The sequence below is a fragment of the Equus quagga genome, chromosome 17, assembly GCF_021613505.1.
Source record: "Equus quagga isolate Etosha38 chromosome 17, UCLA_HA_Equagga_1.0, whole genome shotgun sequence".
NCBI classification, from domain to species: domain Eukaryota; kingdom Metazoa; phylum Chordata; class Mammalia; order Perissodactyla; family Equidae; genus Equus; species Equus quagga.
This window is the reverse complement of record NC_060283.1, coordinates 10,519,338-10,543,297: the sequence shown is the minus strand read 5'-3', so window position 1 is coordinate 10,543,297 and position 23,960 is coordinate 10,519,338. Positions and strand designations below refer to the sequence as shown.

The window sequence follows — 23,960 nt, the reverse complement described above, 5'->3', positions numbered from 1 at the left end:
TAGAGGAGCCATTGATTCCCTTGATCGGCGGGCACTTCACAAACAGGGCGCCCCGGTGGCCGACTATGAGAGGCAGGAAATGAGGCCGGCACAGTGACCCGGCCAGGCGCCAAGGACCCTTGCAGAAAGGGACAAGACTGTAGCTCTCCCCCTGGAAGAATTCACATGAGTCTGTGCGGCATTTCCCGGCCCCCTGCTGCCCTGGAGTGCATCTTCGGTTCCTCCCGGCCCCCAGCTGCCTGTGCCGCCTCGGCGGAGAGCAGGCAGTGGGGCGGAGGTGTCGTAGTTACAGCATGGGGGGCTGGGGGAGGACGGAGCAGACAGAAATGTGGAGTGCGGCTTGCAACCAGGCCTGTGGGGGTGGCAGCAGCAGAGCCGCGTGGGGCGAGCTGGCTCTGGGGCGGGATGGGATGCACAGTCCTGGGTGATTGCTCAGGGGTCCCTGCTTTCCTGTTGCCGATGGGAGGGAGAGTCACCCCTTGACCTCTCCAGGCTGGAATAGCAGGGGCCAGCAGCCCCCCACCCCCACCCCCAGGGCCAGGCTGCCAGGGCTGAGGTTTGCAGGGTGACACGTGGGACCCTGGCATGGCTCGGTCTCGGCGGGCAGACTTCTCAGCCCCCTACTCACCCACCTGGCCTGGTGAGAAATGCAGGAGTTTCTGTTGGCCAGGAGCCACGGGGCAGCTCCTGCGTCCCTGACGAGCAGGCTGCCTAACCCCCTGCAAGCATGTCCGGCCCCGTTGGCCATGCTAATCCCTCTGTGAGCAGGCTCAGGGCAGGGTGGCCAGGGAAGGAATGTGGCCCGTGGGCCCAGCCTCCTGAGCGACAGGGCTGGGGGCACAGCCCAGAGGGCAGGGCCCTGAGCTCGGCCCACTGCTGCAGTCAGGAGCATCGAGGCTGACTGGCTGCAGCCTGAGTGGGCTGCATGGACAAGTGGGGCACGAGGGAGGCCTGGCCTGCCCTGGGATGGGCCCTCAGGCACATCTAAGCCCTCCAAGGGGAGCTCTGTTGAGGACAGAGGACAGCTCTGACCAGGAGCGGCTGAGGCTCCGGGAGCCGGGCTTGAGGCCAGGGTTCCGGGTTCTGCTTCTGGCCCGCCGTTGACCTCAGTGTGGCCTGGGGCAAGTCTCTGCATCCTTGCCTCTCACCTTCCTTCCTAAACAGTGTGTGTGAGTCAGTGGCTCAGCAGGTGCCTTCCCTGCCACATGTTCTCCTGTTGTTTATTAAGCCCACAGCTTCAGAGAGTGAGGCAGGGCCCAAGGACCTTCTCCCGATGGGCCTCCGTGGCCAGGTGCCTCTGCAGTGAGGACTCTCCGTTTCCTCCTCCCTGCTCCCCAGGTGATGGGTGAAGTGAGATAATGGCAAGACCTTCCCGGTACAGGGCCTTCTGGCAGGCAGTTGGGCCCTTGTTAAACAATAGCTGGTATTGTTGCCCTTATTATCATTACGTTTGAGTTATTATCATCATTACAGTGGAGTTGGCTCCCCAGAGCCTGCGGGGGGCTCCCTGGAGGAGGCGGTGTGGCTCGTGTCCTGAGCTAGCATCCTTGCCCCCCCAGCCTCACACCTGCCCCGATCTGCTTGAGAATGAGGTCAGACGGGGGCAGTGGAGGGTCTGGGCGGGCAGGTGGGGGCCCTGGCACCTCTCAGCTTGGCTGCACTGCCGGCTCCCATCTGCAGAGGGGCGGCCCACCCTCTGCAAGCTGGCTGGGAGACCTCAGAGCCGAGGAGCGCGTGTTCTCCAAACATCTCGTTCTCAGCAGATGGCAGCCACAACTCCCTTCTCCCCGCGGTTCCGCTTGCACCTCCCTTTGCTCACCCCTCCTGTTAACTTTGGTTTCTGCTTTTGGAGATGGGGAGGCAGCTGACAAGCCCCCAGAGCCACCCCGGCTGGGGGGAAGCTTGGTGCTCAGGGCGCGGACAGTTTCCAGAGGAGAGGAGACCGCCAGCCCCCAGCTGCCTCGTCCAGGAAGCTCAGTCCTCTTTGCCTCCCGCACGCTGCCTGAGTCTCCTTGGCCCACGGGGCCAGCAGCGTGATCTCAGCGGAACACGGGAGCTGGGCCCAGGGCCTGGTTTCTTGAGCAGCTGCAAGTCCCCAGGCTCTGTGCCCGGTGCCAAGGACACAGGACGCCCCGGGAGTTCCTGGCCTGGTGGGGAACCAGCTTCCTGCGGCAGGAATGGAGGGGCGCTGATCAGGCCTGCCTTGGGGTTGGCAGGCTTCTGGAGGTTTCACCTAGGAGGTGTTTAGGCTAAGCCCTGGAAGGCCAAGGTGTTCCCAGAGAGTAAGATGGGAAAGGCATTCTGTGCAGGGAGCAGCATGTGAAAAGGCACAGAGGCCTGCAGAGCACCTGACTGCGGTGGAGCAGATAAAGGCCAAGCCGCCCCTTCAGCCTGTGCAGTTCAGCCCCAGGGTGGGGTCTTCAAGGAGGAGACTGCGCTCTTCTGACTGCCTGGGGGCTGAGGTCTGCCTGAAGCAGAAGCGCTGGATGGGGGCTGATGGTGGCACAGGCCTTTCTCAACTGGAGGGAATCTGGGACCCAGCTCATGGCTGCCCAGAGTGTGGGGCCAGCAGGAGCAGCTCCTGCCGGTGGAGCAGCCCCAGCTCGTGCAGCCACAGGTGAGACGGCCTGGGGGCAGAGGCCAGGGCGTCATGGAGCAGCTGCATGCCCCTGGACGATGTGGTGCCCTGGTGCCCAGACTCCCACAGTACTGCCCCTCATTCTGTGACCTGCCCTGGCTCCACCCCACATCCATGTGGTGCTGGGCAGAGCATCCACATATCGAGATGCTCTCCTGTGCCACACGCCTTGCTAAGTGTTCCCACACAGGCCTCGTCCCGTTTAACCTTCACGGAGCCGCACCCGTGGGCATCCCTGGCCCTAAGGTCCCGGGACTTGTCCAAAGTCACCCAGCCAGGATGTGGCCAAGCAGAGGCTCCAGGCCCATGCCTCCTGCTGGGTCACCTACCCTGTCCCCTAAGGAAGGCTCAGTGTGCGTGGGGGGTGGCACTCGAGCATTGGAAGTCCAGCCCCCTGAGGACTCCTGCCCTGTCCATTCTCCCCCTCAACACACACTCAGGCTTCTGGGGGGAGGGAAGGGGAAGGCCAAGCCATTCACCCTGGGGGCTCCAGTGGCAGCCGCAGGCAAGGCCACTCTGAGCAGTCGAGCACCGTCACTTTGGGCAGTGGGCCCGGCACAGAGGTGCCAACGGTGTTTGCTTTTCCCAGCCCCATGCTTGCTGTGCCATTCTCACCTGGCTGACTGTTTACCCAAGGATTTGCCCTTCAGGAAGATGGGTGGCGCTGGGCGAGGGTGGCAGGCAGGTAGCCCGCTGCTTCCAGGCTTCCAGGCTTCCAGGTTTTCTGCATAACTGAGGGCCACAGTGCCCATAAGCGCCACATCCTGCAGCCCGGGTGCTGCCCCAGTGGGGCCTGGCCTCGCCCACGCACAGCATGTGACTTTGCAGTGCTGGGCCTGACATGCCTCGCGTGCCAGGGCGGCAGTGGCAGCAGCAGCTGGACGGTCAGCAAGGAGCAGGAGAGGTCCCCAGAGCCCTTGTGTTGGGCACTGGCCCTGGGGCATGGGGGCGAAGGGCAGTGTCAATGGGACTTTTGTGTGGCCGGGGCAGAGGAGCACATGGCCCAAGCCGGGAGTGCCCCGCAAAGGCACCTCTGCCCCTCTCTTCCCTGGAGCTGCCTTGCCTGGCCGCGGCCCTCACCCTTCCCTCCAGTGAGGAGAGCCTGCCTTGTTTCAGCCGGTCCCTGCCCTGCCTCCAGCGCCTTTCAGATGAATCGGCCCCAGGAACTTGATTTCTTCCCCAGCCCGGCCCGCCCCTCCGCCTGCCCTCTTGAGAGCGGCCTTCCCATCCTCCCCATGGGCTGACCGAGCTCGCCCCTGTATGGGCAGGCCCTGACCGGGGAATGTGCCAGCGGCTCCTTGAGGCCACGGGCCTGGTCCTCGGGGCCAAGGGGAACAGATTAGATAAACAGCGGCCAGGTGCATCTGGAGTCCCTGGGAAGAGGGAGCCCTTCCTCTCCCAAAGCTGGGACCCACGGAGTGGCCTGCGTTAGCTGGGGCTTCCCTCCCTGCAGTCCCGCCTGTGGCCGGCCTCGTGGACTGGCTATGGTCCTGTGAGGATGAGAGATCTCACACTGCCATGGGGGTCACCCTGCTTTCACTGTGGCCTTTGGCAAACCCATTGCTCTGGCCGTGGTTTCTCCACCTCTTGGTACCTGTCAGACAAGCTGTGAGGACGAGCAGGTGGTCACCAAGAGGCTGTGCCACCCCCTCCCTGGGCAAAGAGCTCTGTAAACAGAGGGCAGCTGGGAGAGTGTCATCGCTCAGGCTTGGGGACAGCCTTTCCAGATGGGCACAGCTATCAGAAGTTGCCTGGTTACTCTCGTGCTGGCTGTGTGCTGGGGTTGGGGAGGCAGCCTGGCCTGGTGAGGGACCCCAGGTCCCTCCACCACCACCTCTTAGCTGGGGAGCAGGACTGACATGGAGGAAGTAGGGACACTAGTCTCCTGGGGTTTGTAACTCGTTTAGGTCACTGTGGCTGCCGGGCCCTGCACAGCCCTCTCTCCTGCTGCTGGTCAGGGCGGGGTGCTGGCCTGGGGGTGGACCCAGAGTCTGCCGGCCTGAGCAGCATCACAGTAGCCCCACCCTCAGACCTCTGACCACACCACTCTCTCCTCCCCAGCAGCCCTGAGGGTCCCTAATGCGCGTGGTGCTCACGCAGCCCCCTGGCGAGCGCTCAGCCTCACTCCACAGCAACGCTGTGAGGCTGGTGCCCTCGCAGTCCCCACCTCCAGGTAAGGAAACTGCTGCTTGTGTCCCGCTGTAACCAACGTCACTCAGATGTTATTTATCCCCCTTGTAGAGGAATCGGGGCTCCAAGAGGTTGTGACTTGCCCACCTATTGTGGCCGAGCCCAAAGCCATGCCTGGATTCTCTGACACCAAGCCCCACGTGTTTCCCACTGTCCCCTGCAGCAAGCCAAGTGCTAATAAATAAGCACGTTGACGCATAATTCATCCCACCCTGGATCTCTCTGGGCTTTTCTCTCGGAGGAACTCCGAGCCCGTCCCAGACGTGATCTCACACACCCTCCCCAGTCCCTGACGAGCTGGGAGGAGGCCCTGCACGGAGGGCGGTGGAGGGGCCGCACACAGCGGGCTGAGGGTCCGGAATCCAGCCCCTGCCGCACGCCTCAGCCCGCTGCCTCTGGGGGAGATGCTGGGGCAGGGGCGTGCCTGCCAGTGCCACCTGCTCTCTTCCTCTGGTCTCCTCGGGATGGCGCAGGTGTGAGCTGGGAGAAGGCGGGAAGCTGGGAGAGTCCGAATGAGGCCCCAGCGGGCTGGGCTGGGAAGCCCAGGGCTCCGTCGTAAAGGGAAGTAATCATATTCCTGAGGCTTTTTATAGTACTTTCCTCCTAAGAAGGCTCCTCTGTCTTGTTTGTTCTCACAATCCTAGGAAGTTGGCAGAGAGCACATCAGGGGCACGGGGAGGGAGGCCACTGTCTGGAAAGGAACCGAGGCTTGGAGACTCCCCGAGGTCGTGGGCAAGTCCGTGATGTGTTGGGTTTTGAACCTAGTCCTGACTGCCTGCACAAGTTGGTGCCCCTAAAACGCTGGGCCGTGGTGTGGTGATTCCTGGCCCGTCTCTCTCCCTGGGCGGCCGTGGGGTGGTACTGTCAGTATTTCTGAGTCTTCCATGGGGTGTATTTTTTCAGCGGAGGCCGAAGGCTTGTGGAGCGTTCAGGGGGAATAAAAAAGGGAATCCTGGGGCGGCCTGGTGGCATAGTAGTTAAGTTCTTCAGCAGCCTGGGGTTTGCGGGTTCAGATCCCAGGCGTGGACCTGCATGCTGCTCATGAAGCCATGCTGTGGCAGCATCCCACATACAAAGTAGAGGAAGGTTGGCACAGATGTCAGCTCAATGACAATCTTCCTCAAGCAAAAAGAGGAAAATTGGCAACGGATGTTAGCTCAGGGCCAATCTTCCTCACCAAAAAAAAAAAAAAAAAAAAAATCCTAGGGAAACTGGAGATCCTCTGGTCAACCCCCTCATTTTTGGATGAAGACATTGAAGCTCTGAGAGGGGAGCTCGTCTCCCAAGTCCTACCTTTTCTTCTACTGACAGTGGGCCCGGGATCCTTCCTAAGCCCCTCTGGCAGCCCCGGGCTGCAAGCTGGCCAGGTGGTCTCATGGGGAGCCCTGTCTCTGGGAGAGGGCAGGAGTACCCGGCTGCATCCCAAGAGCACAGCCCTCCGTGTTCTCCCTGGGGAGATGCCCCCTCCCTCTAGTGGCGTGTTTTGCAAAGTGGACATCACAAGTGACGCTCCCACAGATGCCCAGGAGGCCGAGGTGGGGCTGGGAGCTGGAGGGGGGTAGGCTCATTGGTGCCGTGGAGCCCCTTGGGCAGCAGAACCTCCCGGGATAACTGGTCATGGTCCTGGTTCTACCACTCACTGTGTCGCCTCAGGCAAATCATCCAACACCTTCTTCCCGCCACAGTTTCCACATCAGCCAAATGAAGGTGCCCCATTTCTTCCCTGCCTTGCCCACAGAATGCTGTCCAGCTGCCGTGAAGCCCCGGATGTGGTTGTTGCCGCAGGAGAGCCGTTCAGGACTGAGCCTGGATCTGGGGCATGGGCCACGGGGGGTGTGGGAGGAGCCCAGGGCTGGGAGTCAGGAGCCCTGGGTTCTGGGCCCAGCTCTGCACTGGCTCCCCCGGGCCGTGCTCAGACGTGGCTCCTCCTCAGGCAGCAAGGACTGGATGGGCTCCTGCCACCTGCCAGGCCCTTGGCTGGGTGCTGGGGACACAGAAGGGAAGAAGACAGGTGGGGCCTCTGCCCTGGGAGCCACACCCGGTGGGGAGGGGCAGACAGTAAACTTATTACCAAACGAATAAACTAGAGAGTGTTAGATGGTGGCAAGTGCTGAGGAGCATAGAACAGCAATGAGAGGCAGAGGCCTGGGGGCACCTGACACTGTGTGGGAAGGGCGGAGGAGGGACATTTGAGCTTGGAACTGAATGACAGGAGGGGCCCAGCCACGCAGAGATGAGGGGAGCATGTGAGGGCTTGGGCCTTGAGACAGGACACGCCTGGCTGTCTGGGGGACAGAGAGAGGGCCGTTAGCAGGGGCGGCGTGGGAGGAGGGGAGGGCAGGCAGGCCAGGGAAAGAAGAGGCGAGTTTTCCAAGTGTGCTGAGCTCTGTGCAGTGACTGGAAATGGTGGGTGGGACAGGGACATCCTCTCTCCCAGCCTTCATTTCCCCTCCCGTGTATGGTTTCAGTCAGCTCCGAGATCTCTGCCTGGGTGAAGGCCTCCTCCGTGGGGCCGTGTTCGTGGTCAGAGCCGGGTGGCAGGACGAGGAAGGACTTCAGTGTTGAGGGGGAGATGCCTCCAACCTCCAGCTTAATTGTGGGGACCCTCAAATGTGGGAGCCGAGCCTGGTGACCACCCCTGAACTGGTGTCTGCTGGACCGACGCCCAGGCTGTCGCTGTTGGCCTGGGGACAGGCTGCCCCAGGCCTCCATTCCCCTGGCGTGCCTCCAGGATCCCTGAAGCAGGGCGCCGTCCATCTCTCCCTGCCTGCAGGAAGAGACAGCAGGAAGTGCTCCAGGGCGCTGAGGGCACATGCAGTGCTGGCCCCGCTGCCTGTCCAGTTGTGCAGGCTGTTAGGCTGGGGCATCCTTGGCAGCACCCTCTCCCTTGCTGCCCGTCCCCCTGGCACTGTTGTCTGCTGCCCCTCAGTCTGGGCCCCTTCCTCTCCACCCTCTTGCCTGTCTTGGCCCGTAGTTTCCTGTTGCTCTGGGGGTAAAGCTCAGACTCTGGGCTTGGCTCACGGGGCCCCGCCGGCGTTTCCACCTCGGCCCTCCTCTCGGCTCCCGTCTGGTCTGATCTTTGCTCCATCCACCGTGGTCTTCATGCCGAGGGGCATCCTCCATGCAGCTCCCCGCTGCCCTCTCCTGTGGCCTCTTTACTCCTTGTGCTTGAGAGCTCAGTTCCTGTTCCCAGTTCCAAGGGCGGGTGCCCTCACCTCCCTACTTGGGCCCTCGCTTCTGAGCACATGCCGTAGAGTTTTTTGTTATTGTGCTTGAAGATGAGCTTGAAGTCTCTCTTTCATTCCTGCCTGTCGGCTCGGTGAGGGCCGCCCCCACATCGGCTTTTGTTTATTGCTGTGGCCCCTGGCATGCAGCTGGCACTCTGCTTATTTGTCAGCTGGATTGAGAATGGCTGCATGCGTGAATTTAATTTTCACTAGATTTCACCTGTGTCCACACCGCCCAGAACCCACCCCTGGAGCTGTTTCCAGCTTTTCCCCCTCAGATCCTGGCCCTGCCCTAAGCCAGGGGGTCTGGAACCACACCCTGGCTACATACGAGGGTTGGTGTCCACAACTGCCGGGCCCGGGGCCGCCTCCTGTCCTGTGCTCCCGGGTCTGCCAAGCCTGGGGTCTGGGGCCCGGGCCTGTCTGCGGTCTGTCGAGGAGGGGAAGAGCTCCTTGAGAAGCAGGGTACCAATTGGAAGAGTGAGCAGGCGAGCGCCCTGTCAAAGTAGAGTATGTCCCAGCGGGCTTCCAGGGCGATGACAAGTTTGGAAACCAGGTCGAATTGCAGAGGAACCGTGGGACTGAGAAGGTGGGGTGAGGGCCCAGGATCAGATGACTGTGGAGCCTCTGCCCCTGAGCTGGAGGCCGCGGTTGCGCTGGGTGGTCCCTGGCTGAGCGGGCTGCCTTGGGCGCTGTGTCTCCCCTGCGGGCCGCCAGGCCTCTGCTCTCCGGGGGCCGGTGTCCTCTGCGCTTGCCATGAAGGTAGGAGAAATGCTGGTCCTAGGAGACTCGGCGTTGGGCATCCACAGCTGGCTCCCCCCGTGTCGGGGTTTTCCCTTTCCTGGCGGGGCCCTGTGCACCATGGGAGTGGGCTTCCAGCCTGCCAGGATGTTCTGGCCGGACAGGCTCTGTCGGACGCTGGCAGAGAGGGTGCACCCAGGAGTCCCAGAGCCCAGATTCTAGGTCACCTCCAGCAACATCCAGAGGCAGGAGTGGTATTTATAGCAGCCAGTGGCCACTGAGGGAGGGGAAGTCAGCAGGAGCGATGACGCAGGCCGCCCCCCACTCTGATCCCCCCGTCAGGCTCTGGCTGACGCCCTCACTGCTACCCCCCACTCCAGAGCCTTCCTGGGGCGAGCCGGCAAGGGCTGGGCCTGCTGAGGGAGCAGGCATTGTCACACTGCCTCCCGAAGCCCCGGAGGAGGCGAGATGCCACTTTCTGCCTGGCAGGAGCCTTGGCCTCAGCCCGTCTGGCCAGGACCTTGTCTGTCTCTGCGGCCCCAGGTGGGCAGCCCATTAGCACTCGGCACACGGCCCTCCTGCTGTCTCTCTGTGGCACTGTCAGCTCTCGTGGAAAGGTTCATCCGCTGGAGTCACGGGCAGCTTCGCTGACCTCCCTGGGGCCCGCAGGGGTCAGCGAAAGGCCTGGCTCGTCCCACTAGTAGCAGGCAGTTAATGGGGCGGACCGTGGGCCCCTGCCCCAGGTTGATGGGGAGGAGGCCCCCCCCCCAATGCCCACTCCCTCCCTGCCGTGACCTTGTTAAGCGGTAGTGGAATGCCACTCAGGGCTGGAAGGGCGGCAGTGCCAGCCTGTGGTCATCAGGGCTGTGCCATGTGTGTGGCCCCACTTCCACCTCCTGCCACACCCAGGGAGCAGACCGGGAAGCAGAGGCCACAGAAGTGACAGTCTGACAAGGCTGGTGCCCCAGGCCCCGAGGGTGAGTCCTCTGGGAAGGAAAGTGATGCCAAACTTTGGAGTCTGAGGTCCAGCCGGCAAGGCCCTGTTCTCTCCGAGCCTTTGCCCCCCACATACAAGCAAGTCCTTCTTTCCTGCCCAGGCATGAGTGGGCAGAAGGCTGACATTTATCAGGTGCCTGATGGGGTTGCCCCCGTTGTAGGGGCCAGTGCTCCCCTCCTGGGCTCCCCACCAGTGCCAGTCTCCATTGCCCAGAGCCTCCGGGCCCATCCCCCAGGGAGGGGAGGGGAGCAGGGGGAGGCCGAGGTTTTCCCTTGGGAGCGGAGAAGGCGAGGCAGGTGCACCAGGAGCCTGCAGGAAAGTGGGTCCTGACTTCACTCATCTGTTGTGGACACATCAACCAGTGCTGAGGCCTAAGGCCGACTGGGGACAACCCCTGGGCTTTCCCAGGAGGAGCCCCTGCAGTGGGTGGGCCATCTGGAGAGCAGGAAGCACCGGCATGGGCTCGCTTACTCCCTCACTCCGCTGATGAGCTGATGAGCAGGTGGGAGACGCAGACCAGACGGGAGCAGGAAATGGCCGTGCCTGCTGGCAGGGACAGAGCGGGGCCGTGGCTGGTGGAGAGTTTGATGGCTAACGGTTGGGAGTTGTAATCTGATTTAAAGGGCGTTTCAGAGCCATAACCCGCTTTTGAGGAGGGGATTGATTTAATTAAGACTGTAAACTTTGTGTGTGTGTAGCTAATGCCCGCAGCACTTTACAACTTTGAACTCACTTTGTCCTCACAGCAGTCCCAGAGGGAGGCACTGTCATCACCATCTCTGTTTTACGGATGACGAAATGGTGGCTGACGCGTACTGAGAAGTGGCTTCTGCGCTGTCCTCTGAAGGTCGTGCTCAGTGATATCTGTGTGAACAGAGGCACTGGGACAAGAGCCGGGTCTAGCCGTGTCCTCCACCCGGTCGCAGAGGGTCTTCTGAGCCCCCACCCCTCCTTGGAGGCCTGTGGTCCCTTGAGCTTGGGTCCAGCCTTGTCATGCCAGGGAGGTGGGAGGGAATGAGGGGGTCTGAAAGACCGAAGCGTCGGCCACAGTGCTGTCTCCAAGCTCCTGGGTCAGGTTTTTCTGTGACCCCTTTTGCCCTTGTGGCTCAGGCCAGGAGACACTTGTGATGGTCGAAGTTGCTTGGGCTCCTGCCTGGAGCCCCAAGGCTCTCGCCTCGGCCATCCTGCACCCACCAGCAAGTGGAACTCTGAAAGTCAAGGCCAGAGTGGACCTGAGAGGTCATCCTGTTCACTGCCTCTCAAACATTTTAAAGCACTGAAGCTGTTGAGTTCAAAATGCAGTGTTACGAGGAACCCCAATACGTGTGACAGCTAAAAGCTGCTCTGACAGGCGGCCTGCAGACCCCACCTGCTGTGACCAGCTCCTGTCATCCGGGGGTGCCTAAGCATTTCCAGAAACCCACTTGGAAGAGCGCGGACACCCCCTCATGGGGCACAGGAGAGGAGGGTCTCGGGGCAGGGTCTGTGCTGGGGTCATGTGCTGTTGGAAGCAGCACGTGCCACCTCCACTCGTGCTCCGTGGGGGCCGGGGGTGGTGGCCCTTCCTGTCGCATACGGGAGCTGCAGAACTCCTCCCCTGGGGAAGAGCTTGTGTTACGCAGTCACTCGATCCCCGCCTGCTTCTGCGATGCCCAGGGAATGGTCGAAGTGAAACCCAAGAGCCCGAGCGGCCGGCCTGTGCCCTAGATGGCTGTGCTGCCCAGGCAGGTGACCCCTCCGCAGATCAATCCATGGCCCATGCAGCCTCTGGAGTCTGGGAAGCATTTCCCCCCATGCAGACCAGACCCCGAGGCCCGACCCACAGCCTGAGGCGGCACACAGGACACCGTTGGCACAGGGTATGCTGGGCATGGGGGTGGGGGTTCCCAGAGGGAGCTGTCAGCCGAGGTGTGCCCACTTAGCATCCTCATTAACGGCCTCTTTAGGGGGCCCCTAATGAAGTGGAAGGTGTTAATTCCTCTCGGAGGTGTTGCCAGGAGGTGTTGCCAGCACCCGGCACAAGGAGTCTCCTCTCGGGAAAGCTCTGAGAAGCCGGCCTGAGCATTGCAGATGAACTGCCTGGTGGGGGCTCCCAGCAAATGGCTCACAGGAGAGCAGAGGCCCTGGGGGAGCCTGGGGGTGGGCGGGGGGAGCATGGGGGAGCGGGAGGAGGCTGGACTGGGCAGTGGGCATGAGCGGTGGGCCTGTGCCCCTTGGGACTGAGCTGGGAGGGGGCCTACAATGGGACACCCTGAAAACTCTGAACAGACAGACCTGGGGCATTCTGGCAGGAGCAAGGCGTGGCCCTGGGCTGGAGGTTCATGGGCTGAGCTGCCCCTGGGATGGTGATGCCCATCCCACCGGCTTGTGGTGGATGAAGGAGGAGGGCCAGCGAACCCTCAGCCTTGCGGGTGGGTCTCCTCGGGGATGCCACCATCCCTGCCCAAGAAGGTAGGTCAGGGCGTTACGTAGGTTGTCGAGGATGAAGGCAGGTGTGGCTCAGCCTGGTCCCCAGGGATAGAGAGCAGGGCCTTTCTCTTTAGGAGGGTTGACTTAGATGCCAGAGAGAGGAGCGTCCCTGCCACTCCTCAGGGGCAGGAACTCGGCGTAGTGAGGAAAAGCTCTGAGCATCAGGAGAGGTGATTAGTAAATAGTAACGAAGCCACTAATGCTTTCTGTGAGCCGAGAGTCGACATGCATTATTTCATTTTCTCCGCGTGACTCCCTGTGAAGCTGGTACCTTCATCATCCCATTTTGCAGATGAGGAAACTGAGGCTCAGAGAAGTGACAGTCACAGACAACGAGAAGTGATGGAACCAGGAGTCAGCCCCAGGGCTTGGTGGCAGGCAGCCGTGGGCTCACTGGGTGGCCGCCACCACCCAGACGCTCGCCTCTGAGAGGAGGGTTCCAGAGACAGGGTAGAGATGGGTTAGGGCGTGAGGATACCACAGGGTGGCCTAGGAAGGACTCTGCCCAAATAGAAGCAGACTGGGGATGGGTGCCCGCCTGCCCGTGTCCTCCTGCAGACAGGCAGGAGGAAGCAGCCTGGGGCTTGGTGACCCAGGCGGCCAGGCAGCGCCCATGGGGCCAGCCGAGCCCGCCCCTCCGGGCCGCAGGCACTGGAATGCGTGTGGGATGAGGGCCTGTTCCTAGTTTCAGGAAAATAAATGGTCTCCAGGGGAGACTCAGAAACAAAACCTGGCCTGGCCGGGACCTGGGGAACCTCTTCCACTGTTGGAAACAGATCCATTCTGGCCCAGCCCTGAGGGAGCCCTGGCATGAAGCCCCCGGAGGGAGGACCTGGGGAGGGCGGTGGGGGGAGGAGGGCGGCCTGGCTGCCAGGGAAGGTCCTGCTGCCCTCCCTCCTGGCCCTCCCTCCTTGTTCCCCGTCCCCAGCCAGCCGCCCTTCCAGAACAACTAGCAGGAAACCAACGGGCCCAATTGATTTCCTGGGAGTTGGCTGGTGTCAGTGTCAAGGCCAGTGGCAGATGGCAAATTCTGCCTGTTGTAGACGAGTGGAAGATAATTAGCGTGAGAACGAGAAGCTGAAGCCCCTGTGATAGATGGAGCCCTGAGGAGGGCTCCTCGGGAGGGGCTGGAGCACTCACGGCCTGGCTCTGCCGCTTACCAGCTGAGTGACCTTGGGCAACTTCTTAACTTCTCTGGGCCTCCTTTTCCTCATCGGTAAAATGGGGCTAGGAATAGCACTTGCCTCATAGGGTTTTAACAAGATTAAATAAGAGGAAGTAATATCTGTGAACTGCTTGCCACAGGACCTGGCGTGTGGTAAATGCTGTGACACAGGAGCAGCCGTACACACCCACCGGCTTGTAGTGAGGGGCATACGAGACACCTCCTCCGAGGCCATCCCAGGGGGAGGGTGGGGAAGGTGCTTGTCAGTCTAAGACCCTGGGGGCAGAGGGGACCCAGTGGCGGTAGCGTCTCTGTCCTGCCCCCGGCCCTCCCAGGCACGCTGTTTTAGTCCCAGGGCCTGGGCGTGTGGGGACCCGTCTCCTGCTGAAATCCGGCCCCAGCCCTGGGCAGGCGCGGCTCTGCCTTCTGCTCTGGCACAGCTGATGCGTGAAAAGCGACAGCTTTCGGGCCCCTAACTTGGGTTGCGCACACCCGGGCACAGGCTGGTGGCGCACGCGGCCCCCAGCCCACGCGTGCTTTCTCTCTGTCACCTCCCTCGCCGCCTTCCCCCTTCCAGGGCCTTCTGCGGACCTGGGAAGGAGAAGGGACATTGGGGTGGGAGGAGCGTGTGGGTTTTTGTGGCTGTGTGCGTGGGATGAGGACTCGGACCCACAGCCGGAGAGGTTGTTCCCTTTCAAGTGGCTCCAGGAGGCCCTTGAAGTCCCTGCTCTGCCTCCTTGTTGTGGGATCTGTAGGCAAGCCAGCACGTCTCCCTGAGCTTGTTTCTTCATCTCTAGAGCTCGAAAATACCCCTATGTCTCGATGAGGCTGGGACAGGTGACACAAAGTGTCCAGCTCTGTGCCGTCTCGCAGCCCCACAGCCCGCTCACTCAGGACAGACCACGGGACCCCCCTGGGCTCAGTTCTCCTCCTCTGCAGAATGGGCGACACCCACACCTTCCCCGACCGGGAGTCTGGAGCCCGGGGACTCAGAGCTCTTTGTGGGCCCTGAGGCCCTGCCTCTTCACCCCGTGAGGGGATGTTCGAGGTCAGCTTCTGGGGTCAGAAACAGGCATTTAGCAGAATCCTGCTCCTCAGAACCAGCATGCAGCGGTTAAGCTGCGGGCTCTGGGACCGGGCTGTGTGACCCAGGCCAAGTCCCTCAGCCCATCTGTAAAATGTGGTTACAGCAGTATGTCCCTCACAGTTGTCATGAGGATTAATGAGCTGTGATTGTAAAGGGCTTAGGGGAGGCCCAGACGTGGTAGGCAACCGACGAATGCCAGAGGAGGTGAGTGGCTGGGTCCCCAGCTTGCAGGTGGGCCGAGGTCTCCCCGCCATCACCCGGAACTGCGCTGCAGTGTCGTGAGCAGTTCTGGTCCTGGGTCAGTCCCTCCTCTGCACGTGCTCTCCACGTGAGCCTCGTAAGCCAGCAGAGAGCTTCACCAGCTCTCTAACTGGCCCCGCAGCTGAGAGTGGAGAAGTCGGGGTTTGAGCGCCCCGGCTAAAAGGCAGGAGGCGGCTGCCAGCCCTGTTGGGCAGGAGAGTGGCCCGTCGGTGAGCCCGCCCTGGCTGAGATGGAGCCTCTGGCGGCTACCATGCACCCTGCAGGCTGCCCGGGGCCCAGCTTCACTGCATCAGTCCCCTGAGTTAGATGCCCTCATAAGACTTGACAAGCTCCAATGCCCAACCCAGACACCCTAGGAACCACACAGACCAGGAGGAGCCAGCCGGCCGCAGGTGCCTGTCCCCGTTACCTCTTTGAGAGCTCCTTCTAACTTCAAAGCCTCCTCACAGGGGGAATCCCGTTCATCACGGGAGTGGGAGTCCTGGGCCTTCGCCTCCGGCCACCAAGGATCAAAACACCCTGAAAGAGCCCTTACAGACTCCCCAGATTCCCTTTTTGCTTTGGCCACCAGGAAGTTCAGTCTAATGATGGTTTTCCGTGTAGCTCCTGTGTGGGCCTTTATGTCTTGCATGTGTACACCAGATTCCCCGACTTCCTATTTTAATTTATTTAGTTTTTGTTCTGAAGTTTGTTTGTTTTTAAATGTATACTCTACCTTTTCCCTGTTTGTGGGTCCTATAAGGCACATGCAGCTGTTGGTTGTGAACACAAATAAATACAAACCTCCCATTAGCCCAGGCTCCTCCTTCTTCAGAAGAAACCCAGGGCTGGAGGGGCGGTGACTTTCTGGCCTGGGGACGCTGCTCTCGGTCTGGGACTGGCCATTCTGGATGTGGCCAGACCTGACCCCGTCACCAGCCTCAGCAGGCAGGGGTGGACTAGGGGTCCGGGGAAGGTGGGCTGGGGTCTGAGAGCCTTGTCTCCTTCGCCAGCCGAGCTGCGGAGCGCTGGGGGCCCTGCCTGCGGGGAGGCAGAGACCGGCCGTGATGCCCGTCTGGAGCTGCACGAGTGGTGCCTGCCTTCTTGTGGACTGGTCTCCGGGAGGGAGCTCATGTGGGTTTTGGCGGCTTTTGAGAGGGTTACGCACCTTCAGGAGCGTGCAAGAGAGGCTGTCACCCATCTCTCTGGGTGACACTGTTGACAGCAGTGTCTCTTGGGGGCTTTGAGGGGGCTGTGCAGCGGGGAAGGAGAAGGGCGGGGGCCGGCTCGGGGACTCCGGGACCGTGTGTCCAGCACCTGGTGGTGACGCTGCAGGGATGGGTGTTACAGGAAAGCTGGGGGCCTCTGGGGCCTTTCTGAACTCAGTTTTCTTATCCCAAAAAGGGGGGTGGCAGACTGTTTCTGAGGCCCCATCTAACTCGGATATTCCTGCCCGAGGTGAGGGCTTCGGACGACAGCAGGAAGGACCCGGGCCTCCTGCCTGCTCAGCCTCCTGCCGCTCGGAAGGTGTGGGGGCGGAGTCCCTGAGCCTCCGTCTCCTCGTTCTTCCATAGTAATAATCACAGAGGAGTGCTCACTACGTGACAGGTGCTGTCTTAGGTGTGTGACTCGTTGAACCCTCATGACAATTCTGAAGCATTGTCCTAGGTAGTGTTCAGTAGCCCCATTGTGGAAATGAGGAACTGAGGCACAGAGAGGTTAAGTAACTTGTCCGAGGTCCCACAGCCAGTAAGTACAGAGCCAGAGCTCAGACACAGCCTGTGTTTTGAGCATGTGAAGTGTGAGTGACACTTCCTCTGCATCGCTGCTGACAGGCTGGAAGGTGGTTAGTCCGGGGCTTGGGACACAGGAGGCGCTCAGCTGATGTCAGATGTCTCCCTGTGGCCTGGACCTGGCTGTCATCCCTTCCTTCAGGCTCAGTCTCCAGCCTATCCCTGGCCACCTCTGCCTGGTCAGAAGCCTCTTGGGCTGACCTAGAGGCTGGAGGTGGCAGTGGACGGGCCTCCCACAGCACATCATCCTGTGCCCTGTGGGCACCGGCTTCAGCCTGACTCCCGTGACCTGGCCCAGCTCCCATCTCCCACCGGCCCCAGGCCTGACCTCTCTGTGCCGGGCCGCCTGGAGGCGGCCACAGCAGCCCACGCCCTCCTCCCTCCCCTGGGGACTCTGGGCACCCCGCCGGCTGGGACCCACTGCCCAGGGGCTCTTCTCCCCGAAACCTGCTCCCCGGCCAAGCCCAAGGGGACGTTAGGATCAGGGGAGGAGACCCAGCCTGGGGTGCTTTAGCCGGCAGCCCCCCAAGGCCCACGGCGGGGGCAGGTCACCCAGTCAGGGCTTCTGTCTGCTCCGGCCAGTCCTTCCCGATCAGCTGGAGCCAGTCGTGGGCATCAGCAGCGCCTGCCCAGACCCCCGGGCCAGGTCACAGGTCACCCTGCCAACAAGTCCCCCAAAAGCCCCTCAGGAGCTCTGTTAACGGGAAAGCCACCGCAAATGGAGCCGTGGGGTCTGCCAGCACCCGTGCAAACCTTTAGTGACATCATCGCAGTGAGTTCTCCATACAGCCTGAGGGGGTGGTGCTCCCCTGGTTTTGCAGACAGAAGAAACGGAAGCCCGAGAACACTTAAGAAAGCCCGAGGAGGGGAAGATGGTTCTCCTGAGCCATCAGGGGAGCTGGGCTGGGGCACATCTGGAAGGGCGGAGGCTGTGGGCTGAGAGGACCCGTGTGACCCATGTGACAGGGAGGCGAGCTGTTGCTGGCCTGCTGGTGCAGCTGCCTCGGGGGATGCAGCAGTACTTTGGGCCTGGGCCCAGGCTGCTCCCGAGGAGAAGGACTGGATTCGAGGTTGGCTGTGTCACCCTCCAGAGGCGGGAGGGCAGTGTGAAGATGAACGGTGCTGCGGGACCCTGGCCTTCAGGGACTCTGAGTTGAGCCGGGGCTGGAATGGGCAGCAAGGAATCAGCAGGTTTACTGTAAGACAGTGTGCCCAGCGCGACACTGGGGTGAGGGGTCTGGGGTGGTCCTGTCAGGGAGCAGCCTGTTCCGCCTGAGAAGGGGGGGGTGGGTGGGGCTGGCCAGGAGCATTCCAGAGACGAGGTGACTTTTGGCTGGCCTAGAAAAACGAGTGGGATTTTGCCTGGCAGAGGAACTGGGGCAAGCGAAGCATGGAATCTTCCAGTGAGATGTTTTTAGGGAACAGCAAGTTTGGAGGAGTTGGGAAAGGAGGATGGGGCAGTGTGAGAAGGGACTGGAGCACCTCCCCAGCCAGAAGGAACCAGCGGCAGCAGGGGGGATCTGTGCTAGAGTCTGTCCCCACAGGTTGGGGAGTAGCTTCCTGCTCCAGGACTCAGAGAGGGCAAGGCACCTGCCCAAGGTTGCACAGCCTGACTGCTGGTGACTGCGGCCCTTAGCTGCTGCCTAGGGGGCTTGGACTTTATCCTGAAGGCCAGGGGGAGCCATGGATGGTTTTTAAAGTAGGGGACAGCATGTGCATTTTTAAAGAGTTTTCTATTTTTAGAAAAAGGAACTCCCAGAATGGTTACTGCTTAACCAACGGGTCTGAATCACCAGCAGGGAAATTGGGCTTTGTGGGTGGGGGAGAAAGGAGCCCCCAGGGCTGATCAAGTCATTCCTTCCATGTGATGAGGGGCCGCCAGCAGAGCCCCTGTTCTTCCCTGCTGGAGGGGACACCACGCCTGTCCTACAAGTGCCACTGTCTGGGGTAAGGCGGCGAGGCTGTGTGCCCCCCACTGTGGTTGTTGGAAGGCAGGGACCCTGTGCCCTGGCGGTCAGGGGCGGGGGGGGGGGGGGGGGGGGGGGGGGGCCCCCCGGCGGGGGGGGGGGGGGGGGGGGGGGGGGGGGGGGGGACTCTGTGGCAGCCCCACGCCAGGAAGTAGCCTCTGCCCTCCCCATCCTGAGACATTTCCTCCAGATGAAATCACATCCCAGCAGGGGAACAGGCCCCCATTGTGAAGGGCCGGGGTCTCAGAGAAAGGGCGCCTTTCAGGCCCTCAAAAATAGCAGCCCTGAGATTTATGAACCCTCAGGGACTCGAGTCGTCTCACCCTCCCCCAGCAGCAGCACAGGCCCTGTCACCCCCACCCCAGACCATGACCTGTTGGTGACCAGCTGGAGGAGCCACTGGCCAGGCAGGGGAGGGGTGGCTGGTCCATCAGGGTCTCGGGCTCCCTTCCTCCGCCCCCCGCCCCCGCTGAGGCATCACTGGCGTATCCAGCAGGGCCAGGGTGTCCGCAGACATTTCCCCCACGTGGTCCTCACCAGAACTTTAGCGGGTGGGGATAAGCGACACTTTAACAGCTAAGGAAACTGAGGCACGACTCGTAAGTCGTACGCTTAGTGGGTATTGGAGCCCGGGTTTGAAGCCAGGCAGCCTGGGCTCCCAGCGCCGTGCCTGGGATTCTGCGCTGGTGGGCTGGCCCTGGATGCAGGCCTGTCATGGGGTGCCCAGTGGGGTCAGCCCGCAGGAGCCCTGCCACCTGATCTGGGTGGACTCTGGCACTGACCACAGCTGGGGCAGAGGCTGCACTGGCCACATCACTCCAGGGTCTTGACAGATCCTTGGCTGCCTCTGTGGGGCCTCGTGCCAGGCTCGCCCCATTTCTCCCGCCTGAGAGCGGGGAGGGCGGGGCCGTGTGCACGTGTGGGGCTGTGTGTGAGTTTGAGGGTGTTGCGTGAATGGTACACATGAATTGAAGAAGTGTTAGCTGCTCCAGACTCCAAGAGGGGAAGGGTGGGGATGAGAGGCGCGTGCCCCTCCGGGCGATTGGGAGGGCGGTCTGCGGGCCAAACCTGAGAAGCAGATATTCTGGGCTGCTGGCAAGGGCAAGAGCCTCGCCCGCCAGCCCCTCCACGGGTCGGCACTCAACTTCCTCCCCCGCCGCCCCCTGGGCTGGCCTGATTAGAGGGAATGCAGAGCTACGGCATCTGCTGGGAACCTGCTGGTGCCAGACCTCTCAGTCATTCCATTCATGTGTGGGGGGCACCCTGAGCATGCCCCCCCCCCCCACATTCCACCTTACCCTCCAAGAGCCACCTGGAGATGGGAGGGGCTGTAGAGAACTGGCGGCTGAAACACCAGCTGTTGGCAGCGCAGTCCTGCTCCAGCCCCGCTGCCACCCATGGTGTCCCGGCCCCTCCCATCCCATCATTTTGAAAAGAAGCAGTGCTGTCAGCTGCTTGTCACAGACACACCACTGGAGCCCCAGGCCCCTGCGTTCCCAGAACCCCCCCGCCCCCGCCCCCAACCACCCCACCATGTGGCTCCCGCGCTCTCCATCCTTCTCCTTGCTTCCCAGAATCCGTGCTCCGACTCCTCCTCGGAGAGACTGGGATGATGTCACTTCCTGAGAGTGGGGGGAGGAGTAGGCACGACCCCAGCAGCCTAGCCTGCCAGCCCGCCCGCCAGGCCGCCAGCTCCCCGGGAGCAGCCTGGCAGCGGCTGGATGAAGTGGCTGCTCCAGAGAGAGGGAGAGGGGGACGGAGACGGGTCGGGCTGGCCATGCCGGCCCACCATCCGGACCCACACCCCCTCGCCCACCCTGAGGGCCTTGCCCACCAGCGGGGGAGGCTCGGCCACTTCCTTCTCGAGTGATGCCTGTCTCTGTGGACACTCATTTTCCCCGGACTGACCGCCTGCCCCTGGACCAGGTGCCATGTAAGCCCCTGCTGGCCTGGGGGCAGCTGCCCACCCATGGGGCACCCAGCCCCTCTCTGCACAGTTCAGCACAGGGCTGCCCTGGAGCCCCTCCCTGGGATCTCCTGGACCAACTCCCTGTGGGGAGCCTCCTGGCCTGCACCACTGTCCTCATTCCTGGGGCCCTAGGGAGTGCGGGCCCCAGATTCCTGGGCACTCCTCCCTAAGCTTGCCTGTGGCTGTTTGAATTCAGTGACTTCAGAGAGTTGGGCAGTGGGCAGTAAAGGCTGCCTGGCTCGGGGTGGCATGGGAGGTGCTGTTGCCGGGAGGGTGGGTTACCCTGCAGGGCTCACCCAGGGCCTTTCCGGCAGTGGGGCTGGGTGCCCCAGCCATGCTCCTGACCCCCTATGTCCACCCTGTCCTCCCCTACCAGGAGGCCTAGCTGTGGTTGGGACTTCTGTCTGATAGGTGCAAAATCGAGTCACAGAGCATCCTCCCGGGGTTCCAGCAAAGCAAGACAGCGAAGACCTCATTCGACAGATACTTACTGAGACCCACTCTGTGCTGGCCCTCCCACCCACCATGCTTGCAGCCCCATGCATGCCCTCACCCCCACATTCCCCATGGCCTTCAGCCCTCCACCCACCCTGCTCGGCTCGTGCTTGGTCTGGGGGGCCCTCCCTCCCCCCGGCAATGTGTACACTGGGCCACGTCTCCTTGAGGAAAGGCCATAGGGTGCCTAGGGACTCCCCCGATCCTACGTGGGGAGCCAGGGGTGAGCCCAGGTCTTGAATGGAGCTGTAAAGTCACTGTTGGAGTAACCTCAGGCAGAGTGGATCCCATGGGGCCAGTGCCAGTCTGGGGTGCAGGAGAGACCTCACGCCAAAGCCGCTGTGGCTGCTGAGGTCCTTCCTCTTGGCTCTGGGCGGTAGATAGGGCGGGAGGCGGTCCTGCCCAGGGATGGGTCAGCATTTCCAGTGGCCTGGAAGCCCCTAGGCCGTGGGGCCTGGGAGAGATGCCTGTGCTGCTGGGCACAGCTGGCTGGGAGTGAGGTGGCCCGGTTCCGCAGCGGCCCGGGCAGCCACAGGGTCCTCTGCTCTCTTTCAGTAGGTGAGTGTCAGGCCCGCTGAGCCTCCGCACAGCAGCCAGCCATGCCCGGGATCGTGGTGTTCCGGCGGCGCTGGTCTGTGGGCAGCGATGACCTCGTCTTGCCAGCTATCTTCCTCTTCCTCCTGCACACCACCTGGTGAGTCTTGGGGCCACACCTGCATAGGCCTGGAAGGCGGCTTTCCGGCCATCTGTCCTGACCCTGTCACGCTCCCAGGAGGAGGTGTCTGAAACCCCGACCCCCTTAGGGTGATACCCACGTGGGCAGGGCCTGCCTGCAGGGGCCGTGGGGGGCGCGCAGGCTGCCGGGCCCTCACGCGGGTGTCCCCCAGGTTTGTGATCCTGTCTGTGGTGCTCTTCGGCCTGGTCTACAACCCGCACGAGGCCTGCTCCCTGAACCTGGTGGACCACGGCCGCGGCTACCTGGGCATCCTGCTGAGCTGCATGATCGCCGAGATGGCCATCATCTGGCTGAGCATGCGCGGGGGCATCCTCTACACGGAGCCCCGCGAATCCATGCAGTACGTGCTCTACGTGCGCCTGGGTAAGGGCCACCCGCCTCGGCCGGGGGGCTGCTCCGGACCACCCCCACCTCCACCCTCCTCCTGTGCTCCATGCTTCATTCAGCCAGCGTGTGTTGGGCACATGCAATGGGCCAGGCCCTCCGCCAGCACCGGTGTACAGCGGCCAACCAACAGACTTACTGGGCTTACTCTCGAGACCAGGGGTGGGCAGACCACAGCCTGAGGGCCAAATCCGGCCCGCCATCTATTGCTGTAAATAAAGTTTTATTGGAACCCAGCCCCACCCGTTCATTTATGTGCTCACAGTCTCTGGCTGCTTTTTCGTGACAACACCAGAGCTGAGTAGTTGCGACAGAGAGCATGACCCGCAAGGTCTGAAATATTTCCTCTCTGGCCCATTACACAAAAAGTTTGCCAACCTCTGTTCTGGGTCACGTGCATCTCTTCAGCTGCTTTGTGACCCTTCCCCAAACTGTCCCCTCTTCTGGGATTCCTCGGGCCTGACCCAGCTCCCTGGGGGGCCAGCCTTTGTCTTCTTGCTGGGCTTCTGGTCCTTCCTAGTGAACACGTCCACTGTGCTTCTAGGAACTGTGCTAAGCCCTTTTCCCCCGTGTTAACTCAGGGAGGAGCTGTGATCGGTCTTGTTTTACAGATGAGGCATCTGGGGCCCAGGGAGGTCAAGGTCACACAGCTAGTAAATGCGTGAGTGTCCGAGCTGAGATTTGAACTGGGTTGTCTGGCCCCAAAGTCTGGGCTCTTAGCTGCCACATGGTGCTGCCTGTGGAGCCAGCTCTTCCAACACTGTCTCCTCTGGGGCTGCCGGATCCCCCTCCCTGACCCCATGTCAGCCCTGGGCTTAGGGCTCGGCCAGCTTCCCCCCGACTCCCTCCCTCCCTCCTCCTGCCTCAAGTGCTGGAGCCCTCTTCCTGGGAAACAGCAGTTTCCACCAAGCGCACGTAGTCCTGTAATGTAGTCCTTGTCACCCCCACTTTACAGACGGTGAAACGGAAGCTCAGAGAGGCTAGTTAACTTGCCTAAAATACGTTGATTCCGGAGTTCGTGGATGTCATTCTAAAATCGTGAAAGAACAGGGAGATGCCTGTCATCATCCGGTCACCTTCTTGGGGAGGTGTCGGGGCCTGAGGGCCCGTGAGCTAGGACAGGAGGTGGGCGCATCACAACAGGACAGAATGGTGGTGGGACAGCCACCTCCCTGGGCCCGTCCCCGTCGTGGCCTGTGTGGCAGGGGGCGGTGGGTGGTCCCATGCCCCTGCTAGCGAGCTGGTTGGAGGCCCCGCAGTAGGAGGGACCAGGCCAGGGTTCCGGGGCCTCCCTGGAGGGCAGACGGTAGCCGTCCTTCAGCCAGGGCCCTGCTCTCCTTGCAGCCATCCTGGTGATCGAGTTCATCTATGCCATCGTGGGCATCGTCTGGCTCACTCAGTATTACACCTCCTGTAATGACCTCACTGCCAAGAACGTCACCCTCGGTATGTCTGCCAGCCCAGGGTGGAAGGGACAGAGCCGGTTTAGAGAAGAGGAAGCTTGGGCGCCACCGGCAGGAAACGGTTTCTGTGAGGACGCCCGGCGGGTTGGCTGGGCGGTCTGTGGCCTTCTGCCTTGTGATCTGCCATCCCCCCTCGGGGGACCCTGGTCTGGGGGAGCAGCAGGAGGCACAGCCGCCTAGGGCAACAGTTGAGGGCCCCTCGACGCCTCGCTGGAAACCCACAGAGCTGTCTGCTCTGTGCCAAGGGTGGGCCTTGGGGTCACGGCTCAGCGAGGGATGGCCACGTGGCCAGAGGCTGCGGCCAGGGGCTTCTGACCTTGCTGGTGGGCCTCAGAAGCAGCTGAGGGGAGAGAGGCTCCAGCGCCCCTTTCTTGAGAGCTGGTGAGCCAGGGAGATGTC

The 23,960-nt window shown here is 62.0% G+C and overlaps 1 protein-coding gene across 7 annotated transcripts in view; it reads left to right on the top strand.

The window, feature by feature from the left end:
- Window positions 1-23,960, top strand: part of DAGLA (diacylglycerol lipase alpha) — a 63,235-nt gene that overhangs the window by 16,192 nt on the left and 23,083 nt on the right. For 2 of the 7 annotated variants that reach the window (XM_046644912.1, XM_046644906.1), the window contains exons 1-4: window positions 4,698-4,811; window positions 21,534-21,672; window positions 21,866-22,077; window positions 23,443-23,544. In XM_046644912.1, coding sequence (XP_046500868.1) covers window positions 21,578-21,672; window positions 21,866-22,077; window positions 23,443-23,544 — 409 coding nt within the window. In that variant the 5' untranslated portion in view covers window positions 4,698-4,811; window positions 21,534-21,577. Of the gene's footprint in view, window positions 1-4,697; window positions 4,812-8,728; window positions 8,818-9,649; window positions 9,774-18,358; window positions 18,495-21,533; window positions 21,673-21,865; window positions 22,078-23,053; window positions 23,224-23,442; window positions 23,545-23,960 lie in introns of those variants that run through there. The other 5 variants (XM_046644909.1, XM_046644911.1, XM_046644910.1 and 2 more) reach the window with 5 other exon arrangements.